Source organism: Aquarana catesbeiana, linkage group LG12 (assembly GCF_042186555.1).
Source record: "Aquarana catesbeiana isolate 2022-GZ linkage group LG12, ASM4218655v1, whole genome shotgun sequence".
Lineage (NCBI taxonomy): Eukaryota > Metazoa > Chordata > Amphibia > Anura > Ranidae > Aquarana > Aquarana catesbeiana.
This window is the reverse complement of record NC_133335.1, coordinates 137,461,953-137,481,714: the sequence shown is the minus strand read 5'-3', so window position 1 is coordinate 137,481,714 and position 19,762 is coordinate 137,461,953. Positions and strand designations below refer to the sequence as shown.

At 44.5% G+C, this 19,762-nt stretch overlaps 1 protein-coding gene across 2 annotated transcripts in view; it reads right to left on the bottom strand.

The window, feature by feature from the left end:
• The window catches only part of IFI35 (interferon induced protein 35), a 216,155-nt gene that overhangs the window by 42,012 nt on the left and 154,381 nt on the right, over positions 1–19,762 (bottom strand). For both annotated transcript variants that reach the window (XM_073608362.1, XM_073608361.1), the window contains 2 exons: positions 17,747–17,885; positions 15,270–15,376 (listed from right to left, as the gene is read on the bottom strand). In XM_073608362.1, the coding sequence (XP_073464463.1) occupies positions 15,270–15,376; positions 17,747–17,885 (246 nt within the window). The remainder of the gene's footprint in view (positions 1–15,269; positions 15,377–17,746; positions 17,886–19,762) is intronic.

The window sequence follows — 19,762 nt, the reverse complement described above, 5'->3', positions numbered from 1 at the left end:
CCATGCAGCCGGATGCATTCAAAGTGTCTTTTTAGGTCAAATTGAATGGTACCCGTGCCTTGTGTCGGAAGAAACGAGGTTTTGCCTGTAACGCTTCTCTTTTTAGAGAGCTGGACCCTGGGATCCAGTGCTTTGATTTTTTTCAGCCATATATCCTGGCGGGGTGCTATACGGGTCCAAGGGTATGGAACCCCCGATAAAAAGAGGCCCCGGTCCTTGAAGGTTTTTTAACGGAGCCTGACATGAGGGGTGAAGATTGGGTTTGTTTGGTTTACCACTGAACCCTGCAGCCGGATAAGGTAAGTAGAGATTCCTAAGGAATTTTTTTAATACTTATGGGTTTTCTCCTTTAAGTATATGTTGTCATGCCTAAAGTCGCCACTGGGGGCTGTCAAGAGCACGTACCTGTTCCATGCTTGTCAGTCTCGCTCTGTGTCAGTAGAAGCTGCAGGCTTCCTCCAGTCCCATGCCTCAGGTAAGATGTTGGAAGGGGGGGTTTTCTTTTTAAACATCACCCACCTGGACAGAAGTTTTTTCTTCTCTCCCCAGGAGGCAGAGGGAGCACGGAACAGTCGGCGGTATGCCACGCCACTCCTGCTGCCACCGCCATAGTATGGCAGTTCTCCTTCCATCGGCTCTCCTCCTCTCCTCCACCCCACCCTCCCCCCACATGGGATCCGGTCGTATCAGAATCTTGTTGGAAAGGAGTGAGGGGGTGCGGTGGGAAGTCAGAGAAAGGGGGGCGGGGCATAGCACGGCGTCGGCATGCTACAGTGTCCACAACGCAGGGCTGTGTAGGCTATAAATGCACCTTTTGCAGGTGCATTCAGCTGACGGAGGGACACAGAGCAGACGGGGGCATGTGAGTGTTAGTGAAACAGGCATTCCCAAGGCACATTTACTTAGCATCAGGCTGAGCATTAATAACAGCAGCAGTTGCTGGAGTATTTTCTCAGCAGTGGGTGCATTTTTGGCAGTACTTCTGCATTTGTGCTTAGCACTATGGTCAGAAGAGGAGGTACAAATACCTTAAAAAACAAGGGCTCAAAGGGATCTCCCTCAAACTCTGAGGACCCTGCCTCTGCATCACCATCCCCCCCTGAAAGGCCTAGGGAGGCTAGTCAGAGCGGGGGGGGCGCGGTGGGAAGTCAGAGAAAGGGGGCCGGGCTTAGCGCGGTGTCGGCGTGCTTCGGCGTCCACAGCGCGGGGCTGTGTAGGCTATGAATGTACCTTCTGCAGGTGCATTCAGCTGACGGAGGGACACAGAGCAGATGGGGGCATGTGAGTGTTAGTGAAACAGGCATTCCCAAGGCTCGTTTACATAGCATCAGGCTGAGCATTAATAGCAGCGGCAGTTGCTGGACTATTTGCTCAGCAGTTGGTGCATTTTTGGCAGTACCTTTGCATTTGTGCTTAGCACTATGGTCAGAAGGGGAGGTACAAATACCTAAAAAAACAAGGGCTCAAAGGGATCTCCCTAAGGCTCTGAGGACCCTGCCTCTGCATCACCATCCCCCCCTGAAAGACCTAGGGAGGCTAGTCAGAGTGAGCCATCGGGTTCGTCAGGGGTTGCAACTGCTTCCGACATCTCAGCCCCTGTCTATATTACTGAGGAGGTTTTCTCCTCAGCCATGATTGGATTGGAGGAAATGTTAGAGGCTTTAAATCGCATCTTCCCAGAATGGGAGAAAATGCCTTAGGTCCCCTTCTACCACCCAGGACCCTCAAACAGAGGAACAGTGGGAGGGGGAAGATGAATTCCCTTCAGGGGACCGTGAAGAGGCTGATGACTGCTCTTCTGAGGGATCAAGTGGGGAAGGACCTTCTTCAGCTTCACAAGCTAAGAAATTGCTGGTGCAATCTCTTACTGAAATGGTCCGCTCCACATTTAAGCTACCCTTTACTGAGTCTGTTGAAAAGCCCACTTCTTGTTTGGGTTCACTAAAGCCTCCTCAAGCTTTGCATGCCTTTTCTGTCTATTCAGTGCTGGAAAAGCTTAAGTATTCTGAGTGGGATCACCCATTTTTTCCCTCCTAAAACGTTTTCAACACTTTATCCTATGGAGGAAATATTTACTAAGATGGGGTATACCAGCAATTGACGCTGCTATATTCTCTGAATAAAAGTTTAACTTGTCCGGTTGACAATGCACAAATGCTTAGGGATCCAACCGATAAAAATTGGAATTCCTATTGAAGAACATTTTCTCTTTGGCAGGTTCAGTAGCTCAACCTGCAGTGGCGGTAATTGGGGTATGCCAATCCTTGAGAGACCACTTGAAACAGGTGCTCAAGGTTTTCCCTGAGCAGCAGGCACAGGATTTAGCAGAGCTGGCTGCCAGGGGCTTTGTGTAGAGCAATTGACGCAATCAGAGATTCTATTCTTCAGACCTCTCGCCTTACGCTTGGGTTGGTGCATATGCGTAGAATCTTATGGTTGAAAAATTGGTCAGCCGAAGCGCCATGCAAAAAAACTCCTGGTTGGTTTTCCTTTCCGTGGTGAAAGGCTGTTTGGGGATGATTTGGACAAATATATCCAAAAAATATCAGTTGGAAAAAGTACCCTTTTGCCAGTTAAGAAAAGGAGTAAACGTCCCTCATTTAAACGAGCTCCTTCTCCAGGGCCAGGGGCATCAGCCTCCAGGCAGTCGTGACGGCCTCCACAGTCAGGTTCAAGAGGTAAACCTCAGGGTCAACCCCAGGGACTAAAGAAGTCCTGGGGGAGGAAACCTACAAGACAGAACACTAAAGCCTCTTTATGAAGGGGCGCCCCCGCTCGGCCGAGTGGGGGGAAGACTTCTGCAGTTCTCAAGGGTCTGGCAGGAAGAGTTTCAAGACAGATGGCTGGTCTCCACAATAGCTCTAGGTTACAAACTAGAGTTCCCAGAATTTCCGTCTCCTTCCGTCTCCTCGTTTCCTCAGGTCAAACGTCCCCAAAGATCCAGAGAAAAAGAAGTCTCTCTTTCAAGCATTAGACCAACTTTTGTCTCAAAAAGTGATCATGGCGGACCCCATGAAGGAGCAGGGGTTGGGGTTTTATTCCAACCTTTTCACGGTGCCAAATCCAAATGGAGATGTCAGACCCATTCTAGATCGCAAGGATCTAAACCGATTCCTAAATATCCACTCTTTTCGCATGGAATCAATCTGATCTGTTGTCTCCATCCTACAAGTAGAACTTCTGGCATCAATCGATGTCAAGGATGCATACCTGCATGTGCCTATTTTCCCCGCTCACCAGAAATATCTGCGCTTCGAGTGCGCTTGGAGTAGAAAAACTCCATTTTCAGTTTGTAGCCATGCTTTTTCATAGGTAGAATCCTTGCCTTTCTGCAAATGGGGTTAGAGATGAAGCTGGCCTTGAGTACTATCAGAGGCCAGGTCTCAGCCTTATCGGTATTGTTTCAACGACCACTTGCTTTGCATTCTTTGGTCCATAGCTTTATACAGAGGGTAACGCGGCTTAATCCACTGGTTAGGTCACCCCTGAACCCTTGGAACTTGAATTTAGTTCTGTGGGCATTACAGAAACGATCTCTTCCCTTGGTCCTTTTGACAAGGAAGCTAGTTTTTCTGGTAGCCATGTCTTCTGCAAGAAGGGTATCAGAATTGCCTGCTCTTTCTTGTAAAGAGCCATATTTAATTATTCACAAAGATAGAGTGGTATTGCGTCCTCATCCTAGCTTTCTGCCGAAGGTGGTTTCAGGTTTTCATCTAAACCAGGATATTGTTCTATCTTCATTATTTCCAGAACCCTGTTCTACGGAAGAAAAGTCACTACATTCTCTGGATGTAGTGAGAGCAGTCAAAATTTATTTGGAGGCGACTGCTCAGATTCGGAAAACGGATGTTTTGTTTGTGTTGCTTGAAGGTCCTAGAAAAGGACCGGCAACGTCGAAATCTAGTATTGCTAAGTGGATTCGGCAAGTAATTATTCAAGCTTATGGTTTGAAGAGGAAAGTTCCACCTTTTCAAATCAAAGCGCACTCCGCCAGGGCTGTTAGTTCTTTGTGGGCAGTGCATCACCAAGCCTCCATGGCTCAAATCTGCAAGGCCGCAACTTGGTCTTTAGTCCATACATTCACCAGATTCTATCAGGTGGATGTAAGAAGGCATGAGGATATCGCCTTTGGGCGCAGTGTGCTGCAGGCAGCAGTATAGGTCCTCAGGTCTGATTGCACCCTATTTTTTTTGTTTGTGTCTCCCTCCCCTCAGATAGCATTGCTCTGGGACATCCCATGCAGTAATTACTGTGACTCTGTGTCCCGTGATGTACGATAAAGAAAATAGGATTTTTATAACAGCTTACCTGTAAAATCCTTTTCTTGGAGTACATCATGGGACATAGAGGTCTATCCCCTCTTTCTGGTTACACGTGTATTGCTTTGCTACAAAACTGAGGTACTCCCGGTAAGGGGAGGGGTTATATAGGGAGTTAAACTTCCTGCCTAGGGTGTGCCAGTGTCCATCACCTAAAGGTGCCTATATAACCCATACAGTAATTACTGTGGCTCTGTGTCCTGTGATGTACTCCAAGAAAAGGATTTTACAGGGAAGCTGTTATAAAAATCCTACTATTTTAATAGTTAAAAATAAGCATGGGAACACTCACAAACGAGCAACATTTTCCAGCATGGGTGTATCATATGTGTGTTCATCCGTGCTGTCCCGGGGGGGGGGCTTGGCGTCACTGGCTGACGATGGAGGTGATCTGTTGTCCGGCCACAATTCGGCTGCACTGTTGGCTCACAGCGCTTCTGGATAGCTGGAGCGAGGATTGGGGGTGCTCTGTGACAACGCCACTTCTGGGTACAGGGTTAGTGGGCGGTGCTTCGCGTTCGGAGCATGCGTGCTTCTTCCTCAGGCTTTGCTGGTGGCTATCTTTGAGTGGGTTTAATATACCATACATGGTACTGAGCAGCTTGCATGGCCAGTAACCATAGCAACTTTAAACATCATACAATGACACGGCAAAGTACCGTGATGTCTAATCAGCCAACATATAAGGCTAATTTAAAACTGTTATAAAAATTCTACACAAACTATAATACTTACACCAGACAATCAGTAGAACCATGATTATCTGACATTAGTGTCTAAAAGATAATAATAATAATAGTTTAAAAGTCTCAAAAATATTTGTATTATAAACTACCATTTACACTGACACAGGTGTATACTAGGGATGAGCCCGATGTTCGAGTCGAACGTAACATCGGGTGTTCGCCGAATAGCGAACAATTTGGGGTGTTGGAACACCCTTTAAAAGTCTTTAAAAGAAATCAAAAGTGCTAATTTTAAAGGTTAATATGCAAGTTATTGCCATAAAAAGTTTTGGGGACCTGGGTCCTGCTCTAGGGGACATGTATTAATGCAAAAAAAAGTTTTAAAAACGGCCGTTTTTTCGGGAACAGTGATTTTAATCACTTTTATAGTGAAACAATAAAAGTGAAATATTCCTTTAAATTTCGTACCTGGGGGCTGTCTATAGTATGCCTGTAAAGTGGCTAATTTTTCCCGTGTTTAGAACAGTCCCTGCACAAAATGACATTTCTAAAGGAAAAAAAGCCATTTAAAAGTAATAGCGGCTATAGTGAATTGTCGGGTCTCGGCAATACAGATAAAAGTCATTGAAAAAAAACGGCATGGGATCCCCCCAGTCCATTGGGTCTGGTATGCATATTAATGGGAACCCCAAACCAAAATTTATAAAAAAATTGCGTGGGGGTCCCCCCAAATTCCATACCAGGCCCTTCAGGTCTGGTATGGATATTAAGGGGAACCCTGCGCCAATTTTTTTTTTTTTTTAATGGCGTAGGGGTCCCCCTCAAAATCCATACCAGACCCTTCAGGTTTATCAGAATCTGGAAGCCCCCTTTAACATGGGGACCCCCAGATCCCAGCCTCCCCCCCGTGCGAAATGGTAACGGGGTACAAATGTACCCCTACCATTTCACAAAAAAAGTGTCAAAATGGCACAAAAGACATGACACAGCTTGGGACAAGTCCTTTATTAAAAAATAAAAAAATAGAAATGTCCTACGAAGTCCATTCATCTTCTTCTCTCGCTCTGTCAACGGACCGAAAAAGAAAAAAAAAAACAGTCGCGACCGACCCGCCTCCATGGGAGGCACTCACCACATGACGCATCTTCGCTTTGACAGTTCTTATATGATTAAGGGCGGGGCCACATGGTGACGTTCCTGGCTGACCCCGCCCCCCTCTGACGCACAGGGACTTCCCCATGGCTGTTCTGGGGCGTCATTTTGTGCAGGGACTGTTGTAAACATGGGGAAAATGCGCCACTTTACAGGTATACTATAGACACCCCCCAGGTAGGAAATTTAAAGGAATGTTTCACTTTGTTCATTGTTCGGGAGCATTATTAAAATCACTGCTCCCGAAAAAACGGACGTTTTTAAAACTTTTTTTTGCATTGATACATGTCCCCTGGGGCAGGACCCGGGTCCCCAAACACTTTTTATGACAATAACTTGCATATTAACCCTTAAAATTAGCACTTTCAATTTTTCACGTTCGTGTCCCATAGACTTTAACGGTGTTCGCGTGTTCTGCTGCGAATCGAACCGGGGGTTGTTCAGCTAATCCCTACTGTATACACACACATATATATATATGTATATACACACACACACACACAGTACAGTATATATATTATATATTAATTATAGAATAAGGAGCAACTGGACCTGAACCATTTTACAGTACTGAAAATTCTAAAGGCATCTCCATGTATACAGTTAAAATAAATTAAATAAGAATTAAAATAAAATTGAGATATGACCAGTTAATTGAGCTAGAGAAAAAGAAAAAGAAATGGGGAGGGGGGGAATGAGAAAAATCTAGTAACTGAATACTGGTCACAGGGGAGTATATGATATTATAATTCTAATTCAAGAAATAATGGGATAATAATAAATTTATAAAAAAAAATAAACTTATAATAAAATTATATTACAATAAAATATTGATCTCAATGCCCTTGTTGAGGCCTCAGATAGCTGTGCCTTGGGTCTGGATATAGAAGTCACTATTGGATTCAAAGTAATTATGTGTAAGACAGTATTCTAATGTTTCCAACAGAAAGTGTACCTGACATGGATTAAGTAGTGGATCCTCATTAAGAAAATATTGTACGGCCTGTAGTACAACATTGTGTGGAATGGAGGTATACAGGGAGACCACATCTAAATGAGAGCCAACAATATGTGGGTTCCCAAGAGTAATGTTGTAACATATTGAGTAGGTGAATACTGTCTTTGATGTACGAAGGGAGATTTTGTACTATGGGTATATTGAAAAATAGCTTGTGACACTTTCCATAGGTGCAACTATGGGTCTACCTGGGGGATTGGCTGGGTCCTTATGGATCTTGGGGAGGTGATAGAAATAGGGCCTTTTATAAAAATAATGTTTGAGAAATGCAGCCTCAGATGCGATGACAATTTCCTCCATTTTGGCTCTATTAACTAATTCATGGGCCTCAATAGAAAACTTGGGTAATGGATCTCTAGGAAGTTTACGATGTTAAATTATCAGATAAAAGCCTGGCTGATTCTGACTGGTAGTCTGAGCGATTAAAACCACAATCCCTCCCCCTTTATCTGCTAACCTGAAGATAAGTTGTTGATTATCAGTAAGCTGTTTTAGGGCGTGAGTTCAGCAGCAGTCAAATTGGATGATAAATGTGTGTGTATAGTAGACTGTTGGCACATACAGAGAATATCGGCATAGACTACCTGATAAAAGCTTTGGACATAGGGGCCTTTAGCAAATGTGGGACTGAATATGGATTTAGGTCTAAATTCTGTGTGCTGAATAGGTGGGGAAGTGGATAAATGTGGAGTTATTAATTTGACGTAGTCATCTGGATTCTCAGTATATAAGTCCTCAAAATGATCTAAGGCCCTCAATTCTGAGGGCCCAAGGTCAGGTGAGTCCTCTGTTGCTATACTGAGCCCTGAAGTGCTGGTATCGCTGTCTAAATTATCACTGTGTTTTTTAACAGCTTGAATATTATAGTACCGTTTGATAGTGATATTTCTGATAAATCTATTCAGAGCTAGGAAAAGAGTAAATGGATTAGGAGATGCTGTTGGGGCGAAGGTGAGGCCACGTGTCAACTGAGACTGCTCAGGTATAGACAGAACATGATCAGAAAGGTTAAAGCTCTTTATAGTCTGCATACTTTCTCTCTCCTTTTTGTGTCTATGTCTTCCCCCTCTCCTGCCTCTACGGTGAATTTTTTTTTGGGGAAGGGTAGGGGGGGGTGACCACTAAAAAAGAGCTGGTGGAAGGTATTGGTTCATTTGTTGGGATGGGATTGGAATGAACAATGGGAGGGGGTGACAAATCTACTACAACGGAATTATTGCTAGGATGTTGTTGTACCTCCGTGGACCCTGTACCTGGAAGTGACATCATCACAGAGCACCGCCGATCCTCGCTTCAGCTATCCGGAACCACTGTGAGCCAACAGTGCAGCCGGATCATGGCCGGACAACAGATCACCACCATTGTCAGCCAGTGACGCCAGGTTTCACCCCGGGACAGCGTGGATGAACACACACATGATACACCCATGCTGGAAAATGTCCTTTGTGAGTGTTCCCATGCTTATTTTTAACTATTAAAATAATCAACTTGCTGCACTTAGAGGGCACTGTTCTTTGTCTTTCCTCTGAGGGATATAGACCCGAGACTTTTAATTGGCAGACAGGACAGGGCTTTAATAAGTGACCGTCAGCTGTGCAGAAATGGCATAGGCTGTGTTTGAGGTGACGCAATCACTCTTGTGGCGTGAGGCATGTCTGACTTAATTCCATGGGTTCTTCAAATGCAGGCATAGTTGTAAAGGTGAGTTGTTCAGGAGTTTCCTGGAAAAAGAGGTACTAAATGATCCACTGGGGGGTCACGTGGACAAGCCCTTTCCAGACCTCGCTCCTGGAAGCGGATATTGATTGGGTGCTAAGGTCGATCAAGTCATTCAAGGGGGAGGGTATTATTTTGCCAGCCAGTTCATCCTAAGGCCCCTTTCACACTGGGGCGGGAGCGGCGTTGGCGGTTAAAGTGACGCTTTAGCGACGATTTACCATCGTTTTAGCGGCGGTATTAGGCCGCTAGTGGGGCGGTTTTAAAAGGGGTTAAAACCGCCCGCAAAGCGCCGCTGCAGCAGCACTATGCCGGCGGTATAGCCGCGCTGCCCCATTGATTTCAATGATCAGGAGCGGTTTAGGAGCGGTGTATACACCGCTCTTTCACCGCTCCAAAGATGCTGCTAGCAGGATTTTTTTTAGCGTCCTGCCAGCGCACCGCTCCAGTGTGAAACCCTCGGGGCTTTCACATTGGAGAGACTGCAGTGGCTGTTTCAGGCACTTTGCAGGCGCTATTTTTAGCGCTGTATCGCCTGCAAAGCGCCCAGTGTGAAAGGGGTCTTAAAGCGGGGTTCCACTCAAATTTTTAACTTAATCTTACCCCTTCAGTAATTTGCATAGATGTTCAAATGAAAATTTTTTTATATTGTACTTTATTGTGGCACTTCCTTTCTCTCCTCCCATGGGAGTAGGCTTGTTTATTGCCTTTCCCCGGCGCCGCACTGTCTCCTGGGAGCTTAGTGTCAGGCTTCCCAAGATTCAGTGCGGAAACAATGATCATGTGTGTGAACAAGCTGTGAATGAACAGCATTCACCGCATCCAGGAAATCAATGCTTGTGGGCTTCACATGCCCACAAGCAAGATGGAAACCGCCAGCATTACATTTTTTAAGTTATTCTTCAATACGAAAACAGACAGAGGCGGAAATATTACACCCAAACTGTGAGTATTATTTTGGGGTTAGCAAAAAAAAAAAAAAAAGATTGGTCGCCGGACTCCCGCTTTAACGTGATCTGCTAAACCCTGCCAAAAAGTTGCAGTAAGGGCCTTATTATTCCATGCTAGTTCTGAGGCCAAGGCGCAAAACTGAACTGCGTATTGACCAACAGTCATGCGTCCTTGACGAAGCCCCGAAGATGTGCTTCAGCAGCGGATGAGGCCCTGCCAGGCACATCGAAGGTCTCACGAACAGCTTGTGGGAAGACAGGAAGACATAAAATCGTAAGACCTTGACGCTCCCACAGTGGCGAGGCCCAAGCCAGAGCCTCACCAGAAAGGAAAGATATCATGTACGCCACCTTGGAATGATCAGTGGGGAAATGGTGGCTCACTGACTCGAAGTGAATTGAGCACTGATTGATGAAGCCCTGACAAGCTTTAGGATCCCCAGAGAAGCAAGGCAATGGAGGCAACTGGAGTTTTGAAGGACTGCTCTCCACTGGAGGGACCACGAAAACCCGAGCAGCAGGAGCCGGAACAGGAGCCAGAACAGAAGGTGAGGAGGTGGGCACAACCTGCACCGGATCCAAACGTGAGGAAAGTTCCTGCAGACACTGCATAATCCATTCTTGACCAGCCTGCTGGACATCAACTCTCTGCGCGGAAAAAACTGAAGTTGTTCCAGAAGAGGCTGCGGTGTCTCCAAGGAGATCATGGCCTGAGCAAACTGTCAAGCATCTGTGTAAGTGAGCCCTTGTAGATCACCAACTCGAGGTTCCCCAGGGTGCAGAGTCTAAGCCCTAGCCTGCTTCTTCACTAGCGTTCCTGATGGTGGGGATAGACTTGCAGCAAACTGGAATCAGCTTGAACCAGGTCACGGCCCCCAGGTATGCCCAGTTGAGGATGCAGAGACCACATACATGTGTAGGGTATATGCAGCAAGGAGACAACAGGAAATCCAGGAGACAAACCGAGATCAGGGCAGGTAGCGAACAAGCATAGACGGTAAACCAAGCCGGGGTCAGTATATGGGTAGTCAGGTATATATATATATCTATATCTTGAGAAGCAAACAAGGAGCCAGGAAGTAATAGAAGGGAAAAGGCTATAAACCCACAGTGGAACAGGAAACGCCCAAAGGTGAACAGAGAAGCCTAACACCACATGTGAAATGGAGTTGCAGAACCCGGCAGCAAGGAGGTAAGAATTTCACAAACAGAAATCTGCAGTCTAGACCATGACAGTACATGCTGTGTATTAGAAATATGATATAAATTAACAACTTTGTGTTAAAAAAAAAAGTGTTTTCATTTTCTTTACATATTTTTCAAAAACTTGTGGAAAAAAATGACATGTTCAAAAGACTCATATTATGCCTCACGGAATATATATTGGGGTGTGTGCTTTCCAAAATAGAGTCATTTTGTGGGTGTTTCCATTGTCCTGGTGCTCCATGGCCGTCAAAAGTGTAAAAGGTAGTCAAGAAATTAGATGTGTAATTTATGTCCCTAGAACACCTGACAGTGCTCCCTGCATGTTGGGCCTCTCTATGTGGCTAGGCTGTAAAAAAAAAGTGTTACACATGTGGTATCGCCATACTCAGGAGGAGTAGCAGAATGTGTTTTGGGGTGTAGATGCAAGTATGCATATGCCATGTGAGAGAAATAACCTGTTAATATGACAATTTTGTGAAAAAAGAAAAAATCTTAATTTTGCAACGAGTTGTGGGAAAAAATTACAACTTCAAAAAAGGTACCATGCCTCTTACTAAATACCTTGGAATGTCTACTTTCCAAAAGGGGTCTCCGTTAGAAACCATGGCATTCCCGGAACGCGGGTGGAATTGCCGCAATTCTGCCCGTAATTCCGAATCGCCGCAAAACGAGGCATGCGCGCTTGTGATCCCCATTACTTTCAATGCCATCCAAATTGCAGAGCGATTTTGCCGCGATTGTCACACGACGAATCGCTGTAAAATCGTGCAAACCGAATAGCAGAATGCCTGCCACCCAAAAGAAGTTCCATAGCTTGTAGCCTCTAACTTTCACAAAGACCAAAAATAATATACACTGATTTGGGTTAATTTTACCAAAAATATGTAGCAGTATAACTTCTGGCCAAAATTTATGAAGAAAAATTACTAATTTGCAAAATTTTTTTACAGAAACAAAGAAAAATGTGTTTTTTTCCAAAATTGTCTGCATTTTTTTATTTATAGCGCAAAGAATAAAAACCTCAGTGGTGATTAAATACCACCAAAAGAAAGCTTTATTTGTGTGGAAAAATACAAACATTTCATGTGAGAGCACTGACAGCTGAAAATTGGTCTGGGCAGGAAGGGGGTATAAGTGCCCTGTAGGCAAGTGGTTAAGGACACAGTGTGCAGTCATGTTGGAACAGGAAGGGGCCGCCCCCAAACTGTTCCCACAAAGTTTAGAGCATGAAATTGTCCAAAATATCTTGGTATGCTGATGCCTTAAGAGTTACATAGTAGGTGAGGTTGAAAAAAGACACAAGTCCATCAAGCCCAACCTATGTGTGTGATTATATGTCAGTATTACATTGTATATGTTGTGGTTGTTCAGGTGCATATCTAATAGTTTTTTTAAACTATCGATGCTCCCCGCTGAGACCACCGCCTGTGGAAGAGAATTCCACATCCTTGTCGATCTTATGCCGCGTACACACGAGCAGACTTTACGGCAGACTTTGCCCGGCGGACGGAATTTCGTCGGACAATTCGATCGTGTGTGGGCTCCAGCGGACTTTGTTTTCTCAAAAGTTGGACGGACTTAGATTTGAAACATGTTTCAAATCTATCCGACGGACTCGAGTCCGGTCGAAAAGTCCACTCGTCTGTATGCTAGTTCGACGGACAAAAAGCCACGCTAGGGCAGCTATTGGCTACAGGCTATGAACTTCCTTGTTTTAGTCCGGTCGTACATCATTACGTACGAATTCGACGGACTTTGGTTGATCGTATCTAGGCAAGTCCGTTCATTTAGAAAGTCCGTCGTAAAGTCCATCGAAAAGTCCGCCGGGCAAAGTCTGCCGTAAAGTCCGCTCGTGTGTACGCGGCATTACAGTAAAGAACCCTCTACGTAGTTTAAGGTTAAACCTCTTCTCTTCTAATTTTAAGGCCACGTGTCTTGTTAAACTTCCTTCTGCGAAAAAGTTTTATCCCTATTGTGGGGTCACCAGTACGGTATTTATAAATTTAAATCATATCCCCTCTCAAGCGTCTCTTCTCCAGAGAGAATCAGTGCTCTCAAACTTTCCTTATAACTAATATCCTCCAGACCCTTTATTAGCTTTGTTGCCCTTCTTTGTACTCACTCCATTTCCAGTACATCATTCCTGAGGACTGGTGCCCAGAGCTGGACAGCATACTCTAGGTGCGGCCAGACCAGAGTCTTGTAGAGCGGAAGAATTATCATTTTATTTCTGGAGTTAATCCCCTTTTTAATGCATGCCAATATTCTGTTTGCTTTGTTAGCAGCAGCTTGGCATTGCATGCCATTGCTGAGCCTATCATCTACTAGGACCCCCGGGTACTTTTCCATCCTAGATTCCCCCAGAGGTCCTCCCCCCAGTATATAGATTGCATTCATATTTTTGCCACCCAAATGCATTATTTTACATTTTTTTAAATTAAACCTCATTTTCCATGTAAATGCCCACCCCATTAATTTGTTCAGATCTTTTTGCAAGGTTTCCACATCCTGCGGAGAAGTTATTGCCCTGCTTAGCTTAGTATTGTGCGCAAATACAGAGATTGAACTGTTTACCCCATCCTCCGGGTCGTTTATGAACAAATTAAATAGGATTGGTCCCAGCACAGAACCCTGGGGGAACCCACTACCCACCCCTGACCATTCCGAGTACTACCCATTTATCATCACCCTCTGAACTCGCCCTTGTAGCCAGTTTTCAATCCATGTACTCACCCTATGGTCCATGCCAATGGACCTTATTTTGTAAACGTTTATGGGGAACTGTGTTAAATGCTTTTGCGAAATCCTTTATCTAGATAGCAACTCACCTCCTCATAGAAGGTTAATAGATTGGTTTGGAAAGCACGATTCTTCATGAATCCATGCTGATTACTGCTAATTATACCGTTCTCATTACTAAAATCTTGTATATAGTGCCTTATCATCCCCTCCAAGCGCTTGCATACTATTCATGGTAGGCTAACTGGTCTGTAATTCCCAGGGATGTATTTTGGGCCCTTTTTAAATATTGGTGCTACACTTGTTTTTCTCCAGTCAGCTGGTACCATTCCAGTCAGTAGATTGCCAGTAAAAATTAGGAACAATGGTCTTGCAATTACTTGACTGAGTGCCCCAAGTCCCCCTGGATGCAAGCCATCTGGTCTAGGTGATTTATTAATGTTAAGTTTCCCAAGTCTAATTTCAATTCTGTCCTCTGTTAACCACGGAGGTGCTTTGTGTTGCTATGGCCATTTGTATAGTGACTTTATTGCAATAATATAGAGTTAGGTTTAGTAACAGCATATATTTACAGAGGCCCTTCCCCCTCCATTGATATGTAAATAACTGAGACAGGATGTTCTTGGCAGGAAGTTGGTGTATGCAGGAAATGGGTGGGAGTGGCTTGGGGAGCGTTAGTAAGAAACGTGTTCGGACGAGAGAGGTGTTTGGAAGGACAAAGAGGAAGACATGGCTTTCGGAAGCTGGATAACTTTGGAGACGCTTTTTTGGGTTGGATTCTAAGCAAGGAACTATGAAGGACATCTTGACCCGTAAGTTGAGTAACTGTTTAGTTTACTTAATGTGTACATATTGTACATGCTTATATTTGTAGGCATATTTTGTAAGCTATACCAAACCATCAAAGTGTGTTTGTTATTTCATGCAAGGTATTGGACTACATGTTAGCTACTCTTGGTGCTAGAAAGTTATATAACTAAAGCAGAAGTATAGCCAAAGCTCGTTTGGTTGTACTTCTATGGATCACAGGAGTGCAATTCGTTTTGCACTCCTGTGACCCATTTTCAGCAGAGAATGGGCTGAAGTCCACTCTCTGCTGACATCACAGAAGTCAGTCCAGGCACTGCGCCATCCGGACAATGGGAGTCTGGATCCGCCAGGTGCCTGGACTGAGACCCATCTCAGCCTCTCAGCGAGCCACTAAGAGCCTGAGCTGGCCGCCCCCTTCACAGCCCAGCGCTCTAATGAGCGAGGAGGGGGCAGACAGTCAGCAGCTCTCTGCTCGGGGAGTTTTCAGAAGCGAGTGATCGGCGGTGTTCGATCGCTCAGTTCTCAGGGCAGAGGCGCCGGGGGACAGATGCAGCATCAGACCCATGCTGCATCCACCTAGGTGAGTAATAATCTAAAAAAAAACCCAAACCCACACTTCTCTTTTAATTAAAAGTGTTTGCAAGAATTCCTTTGGTGGATTTATTTTACTTACATTAAGAAAATCCAGTACAGAAAGTTCTACAGCTTCAGCCTTCACATTCACCCAACATTCCTCAACATTTACTTTGTGATGCTTGGTTGAAATAATATCTGCAGCAACTGTAAAACAAAGTGTTTCATTATTGTATCAAATAGAAATTATGATAATAAACAATGTATAGGAAATGTTAAAAAAAAACTTGATCTGCTAAGTTGGATGATGAGTATTAGGGGTTGTAATCCCTCGAGGTTTTTCACCTTAATGTATTCTATGCATTAAGGTGAAAAACCTTCTGTAGTGCAGCAGCCCCCCTTTTACTTACCTGATCCCTGTAATTCCCGCGACGGGAACAAGCACAGCAGCTCTTTCCGGTGTCTTGTGTCCTGATTGGATAGATTGATAGCAGCGCAGCCATTGGCTCCCACTGCTGTCAATCAAATCCAATGATGCGGGCGCCTGGGGGTGGGGCCGAGTCCTGCTGTCTGTGTCAATAGATGCAGCAGCAGGACTCAGGAGCGCGCCCGCACGGGTGACTTGAAGGAGAGCGCTTCTCTGGGGCACTCGAGAAAAGGAGGAGCCACCAGTGCCGCTGAGGGACCCCAGAAGGCGATGATCGGGGCCACTCTGTCCAAAACCAACTGCACAGAGGAGGGAAGTATGATATGTTTGTTTTTAAAAAAAAAAAACGAAGGCTTAGTAACCCTTTGATGGCATATTCCACTCCTGAAAGTGTTTCAGAAAAGAATCGGTACATCTTGGCTATCATTCTGTAGATTGTCACTGTACTCTGAAACAAATTACACTGATCTATCTGCTCCAATACAAGTCAGAATGTTACAAGGAGCATTGTTTTATCATTACTGCTAGTAAACCCTATGTTAAGGTTCCCTGGCATGGTGCCTTGCGTTCAGTATAAAGTAAAAAATGTTCTACCCTTGAGAGCTAGCCACAGACATTTTTCACACCTGTTGGCTGTCAAATCTAGCTGTCACTTATGACTGCAAACCAATCATTACCAAACCATCAAAGTGTGTTCGTTATTTCATCTATGAAATACTGATTATATGCAGGCTGGCTGTACTGATAAAATAAACCTTAAAGCAGAACTCCGGGCAATAGTTCATCGTTTTAATGCTATTTTCCTTCCTTTCTAGACTATGTAGTCTTCTGATTGCCTATTGTAGTTTTTTTTTTTTTTAAACTTGAGCATTTTTTAAATAATAGGCTGGATTTTCTGTTAGCAAGACCACAGGCTGCTATGCCTTGCATTTCACTGGTCACGTCCCCCCTGTAGTTCAGTTCAGCTAACCCTTCCTGCTCGCTGCAGTGGGTAGACCAGCAAGTCTGAGATACCCGGTCTGAACCTCCCACAGAGGCAGTGCTCCCCTCCTCCCATCACAAGCACAGTTGGAGCTGACCAGTTCCTTCAAACCTTCTAACCCCATACATGCCGGGCAATCACACAGGCAGCCAGGAGGTACAGATCTCACTAGTGACAATAAGAAAGCACTGTGACAGCCCAGACTTCAGAGATCAGTATTAATTATGCCGATCACTGGAGACACACAGGGGAGATATAAAGAGTTTAATAGCCTTTTTGTATAAGCAGAGGAGAAGAGGGGAAGGAACTGGGCAGCTATACAGACTTAACCCCATAGCTGCTCGGGAGTGAGTGCCATTCACTTGGCATGATGATCACATTCAACATGTACAGGCCTAGTGTACCCGCCCACAGCCACTGCAATTCCCAAAGCATGATGGGAAGTGTAGTTTGTTAAAGTGTAGGGAGAGAGAGAGGAAAGTATATGATGCAATCCCTGGTGTAACCCCCCCCCTTTGGCAGAACAGATGCTGCCATTTTTTGAATTAGAGAGATGACTTCCTGAAAATTCAATTAGACTTTTCTCTTCAATGGTAAGGAATTTCTCAAATGTATTAACTGTTTAGTGTTTTATGTATGGGGGTGTACTATAGGGGAATTTTTTTGCCGATCCAGGAGTTCTGCTTTCAGCCTGCAGATGTCACTGCAGCTGGAAAGTGGCAGGCTGCATCTGTTCAATACTGTAATTGCCATATACAATTACAGTATTAAAAAACAGTGTACTGCATAAAAGTATTATATGGGCTTTGAAAAGTATAAAATGTATTTAGCTATGCAAATAATCTGAAAATTATTGTAAGTTACCCCATGTATACTGATGCTTTAAACTTTCGCCTGGAAACCTAAGGATTACTGCCTCTGGTCATTAAATGGGTTACAAATGGCTGCAAGAATACATTTTTGCATTGCTCACAATCATATTTATACATTTATTTTTACTTAAATTGGATCAAATAAACAGAGACAGTTCTTTTTTTCAGCCATTTGTTTTACATGAAAGTCACTTGCTAGTATGTAAACATTTCCACCACTTTGACTAGAACAGTTGTCTCTGCATCTACCATTTGTATTCACATTACTCAAAAGGGACTTATCTGTTCAAACCCACCAGATGGATTTTGAAAGGTGATCAGTGCTGATCCTCCATTAACAGGATATTTTATTTGATGCTTGACACTCAAACTGCTCATGCTGTTGCTTAAATTACCCTTGAAAACCATTTTCTTTACCATTCCAGTTGAGCAAATCTGTAGAAAAGAAACACGGAGACAACAGGTGATTTGTTACAAAAGTGTAAAATGTATTTCTGTTGTGCAAGAAAGATTCGTTTGAGTCATGCTAATAGTCATAGAACACATTCTGCAAACAAAGGAACCCAAAGCTGTTCCTGTGCTAGGAGTCTGCTAAAGTTGGAATGTTCAGCCTTGGACCCATATGCTTCTTCCCATTGTAGAAAGCAAATTTGCTACTATGTGGCAGGCTTAATAAGAGAGTATTAAAAAATAGGAGAAATAAACTGCAAGCACTAGAAATAGACAGGCCCTCTTAGTAGCAGTGGACACTCGTCCCAATAGAGGGGGGGGGGAGAAATTTGTAGCTCAACATTAGAATGTAAAAGTTCCTGCAACATAACGAAAATATATTTTTTGGTTTACTAATGCACAGATGTGATAAAATGTGACTTTGCCACAGCCTTTTAAGTATGTGTCTCTCTTAAAACCTTTTGGGTGCTTGGTGATACCCCTTTTAGACCAATAAAAGTGGGCAGGAAAGCATTGCCACCAAACAGAGAGGTGGACATTAAGAAGGATATGCATTCGTAAAAATAATGTAAAACTTGACCTTAAAGCAGAACTCAGGGATCAGCATAAAATCCCCTATTAGTACACGCCCTACACAAAACACTAAACAGTTATTACATTTGTGAAATTCCTTACCATTGAAGAGAAAAGTCGAATTGAATTTTCAGGAAGTCAGCTCTGTAGTTCAAAAAATGCATCATGTACTCGGCTAAGGAGGAGGTGTTAGAACAGTGATTACATCATATCCTCCTCTCTCTAACTACATTTCCCATGAATCCTTGGGATTGGAATGAATGTGGGAGGGTACACTAGGCCTGTACATGTAAATGTGAACTCGCCCACTTCAACATAAATCACACCCCCTTATTCTGAAGCCAGTCCCACTACTCACTAACACACATGATAGGTAGGTTACAGTCTTATAAATGTAAAGCATGTCTGTGCTCTCCTCCTCCAGCCACAACAGGAGATAAACATATTTCCCTTACTTGCTTTATGTAATCATTACTGAACTGTATACACATTCTATAATTCTATATTATACACACTGTACAGTGCTTGTATGGTGTGTATGAGAACATCCTTAGCCACAACACAGAAAGTACCAGGCCATAATGCTTTACATCAGCATGTGGCACAAGTAAATATCGGCATGAGAGAAAAACAAAAAGGTGTAACGCTAACTTACTAATCAATAACACAATAATGGTGGAACCCTCTAATGTATGGAAATCTCAAACTTCAAAATCAGAGCGGTCTCATCAGAGCCCATAAGTGCGGCCCCATCTGTCCCCATAAGTGCGGCCCCATCTGTGCCCATAAGTGCGGCCCCATCTGTGCCCATAAGTGCGGCCCCATCTGTGCCCATAAGTGCGGCCCCATCTGTGCCCATAAGTGCGGCCCCATCTGTGCCCATAAGTGCTGACCCATCTGCGCCCATGAGTGCGGTCTCATCTGCGCCCATAAGTGCGGTCTCATCTGTGCCCATAAGTGCGGCCCCATCTGTGCCCATAAGTGCGGCCCCATCTGTGCCCATAAGTGCGGCCCCATCTGTGCCCATAAGTGCGGCCCCATCTGTGCCCATAAGTGCGGCCCCATCTGTGCCCATAAGTGCGGCCCCATCTGCGCCCATGAGTGCGGTCCCATCTGCGCCCATAAGTGCAGTCTCATCTGTGCCTGTGCCCATAAGTGCGGCCCCATCTGTGCCCATAAGTGCGGCCCCATCTGTGCCCATAAGTGCGGCCCCATCTGTGCCCATAAGTGCGGCCCCATCTGTGCCCATAAGTGCGGTTCCATCTGTGCCCAAAATTGCGGTTCCATCT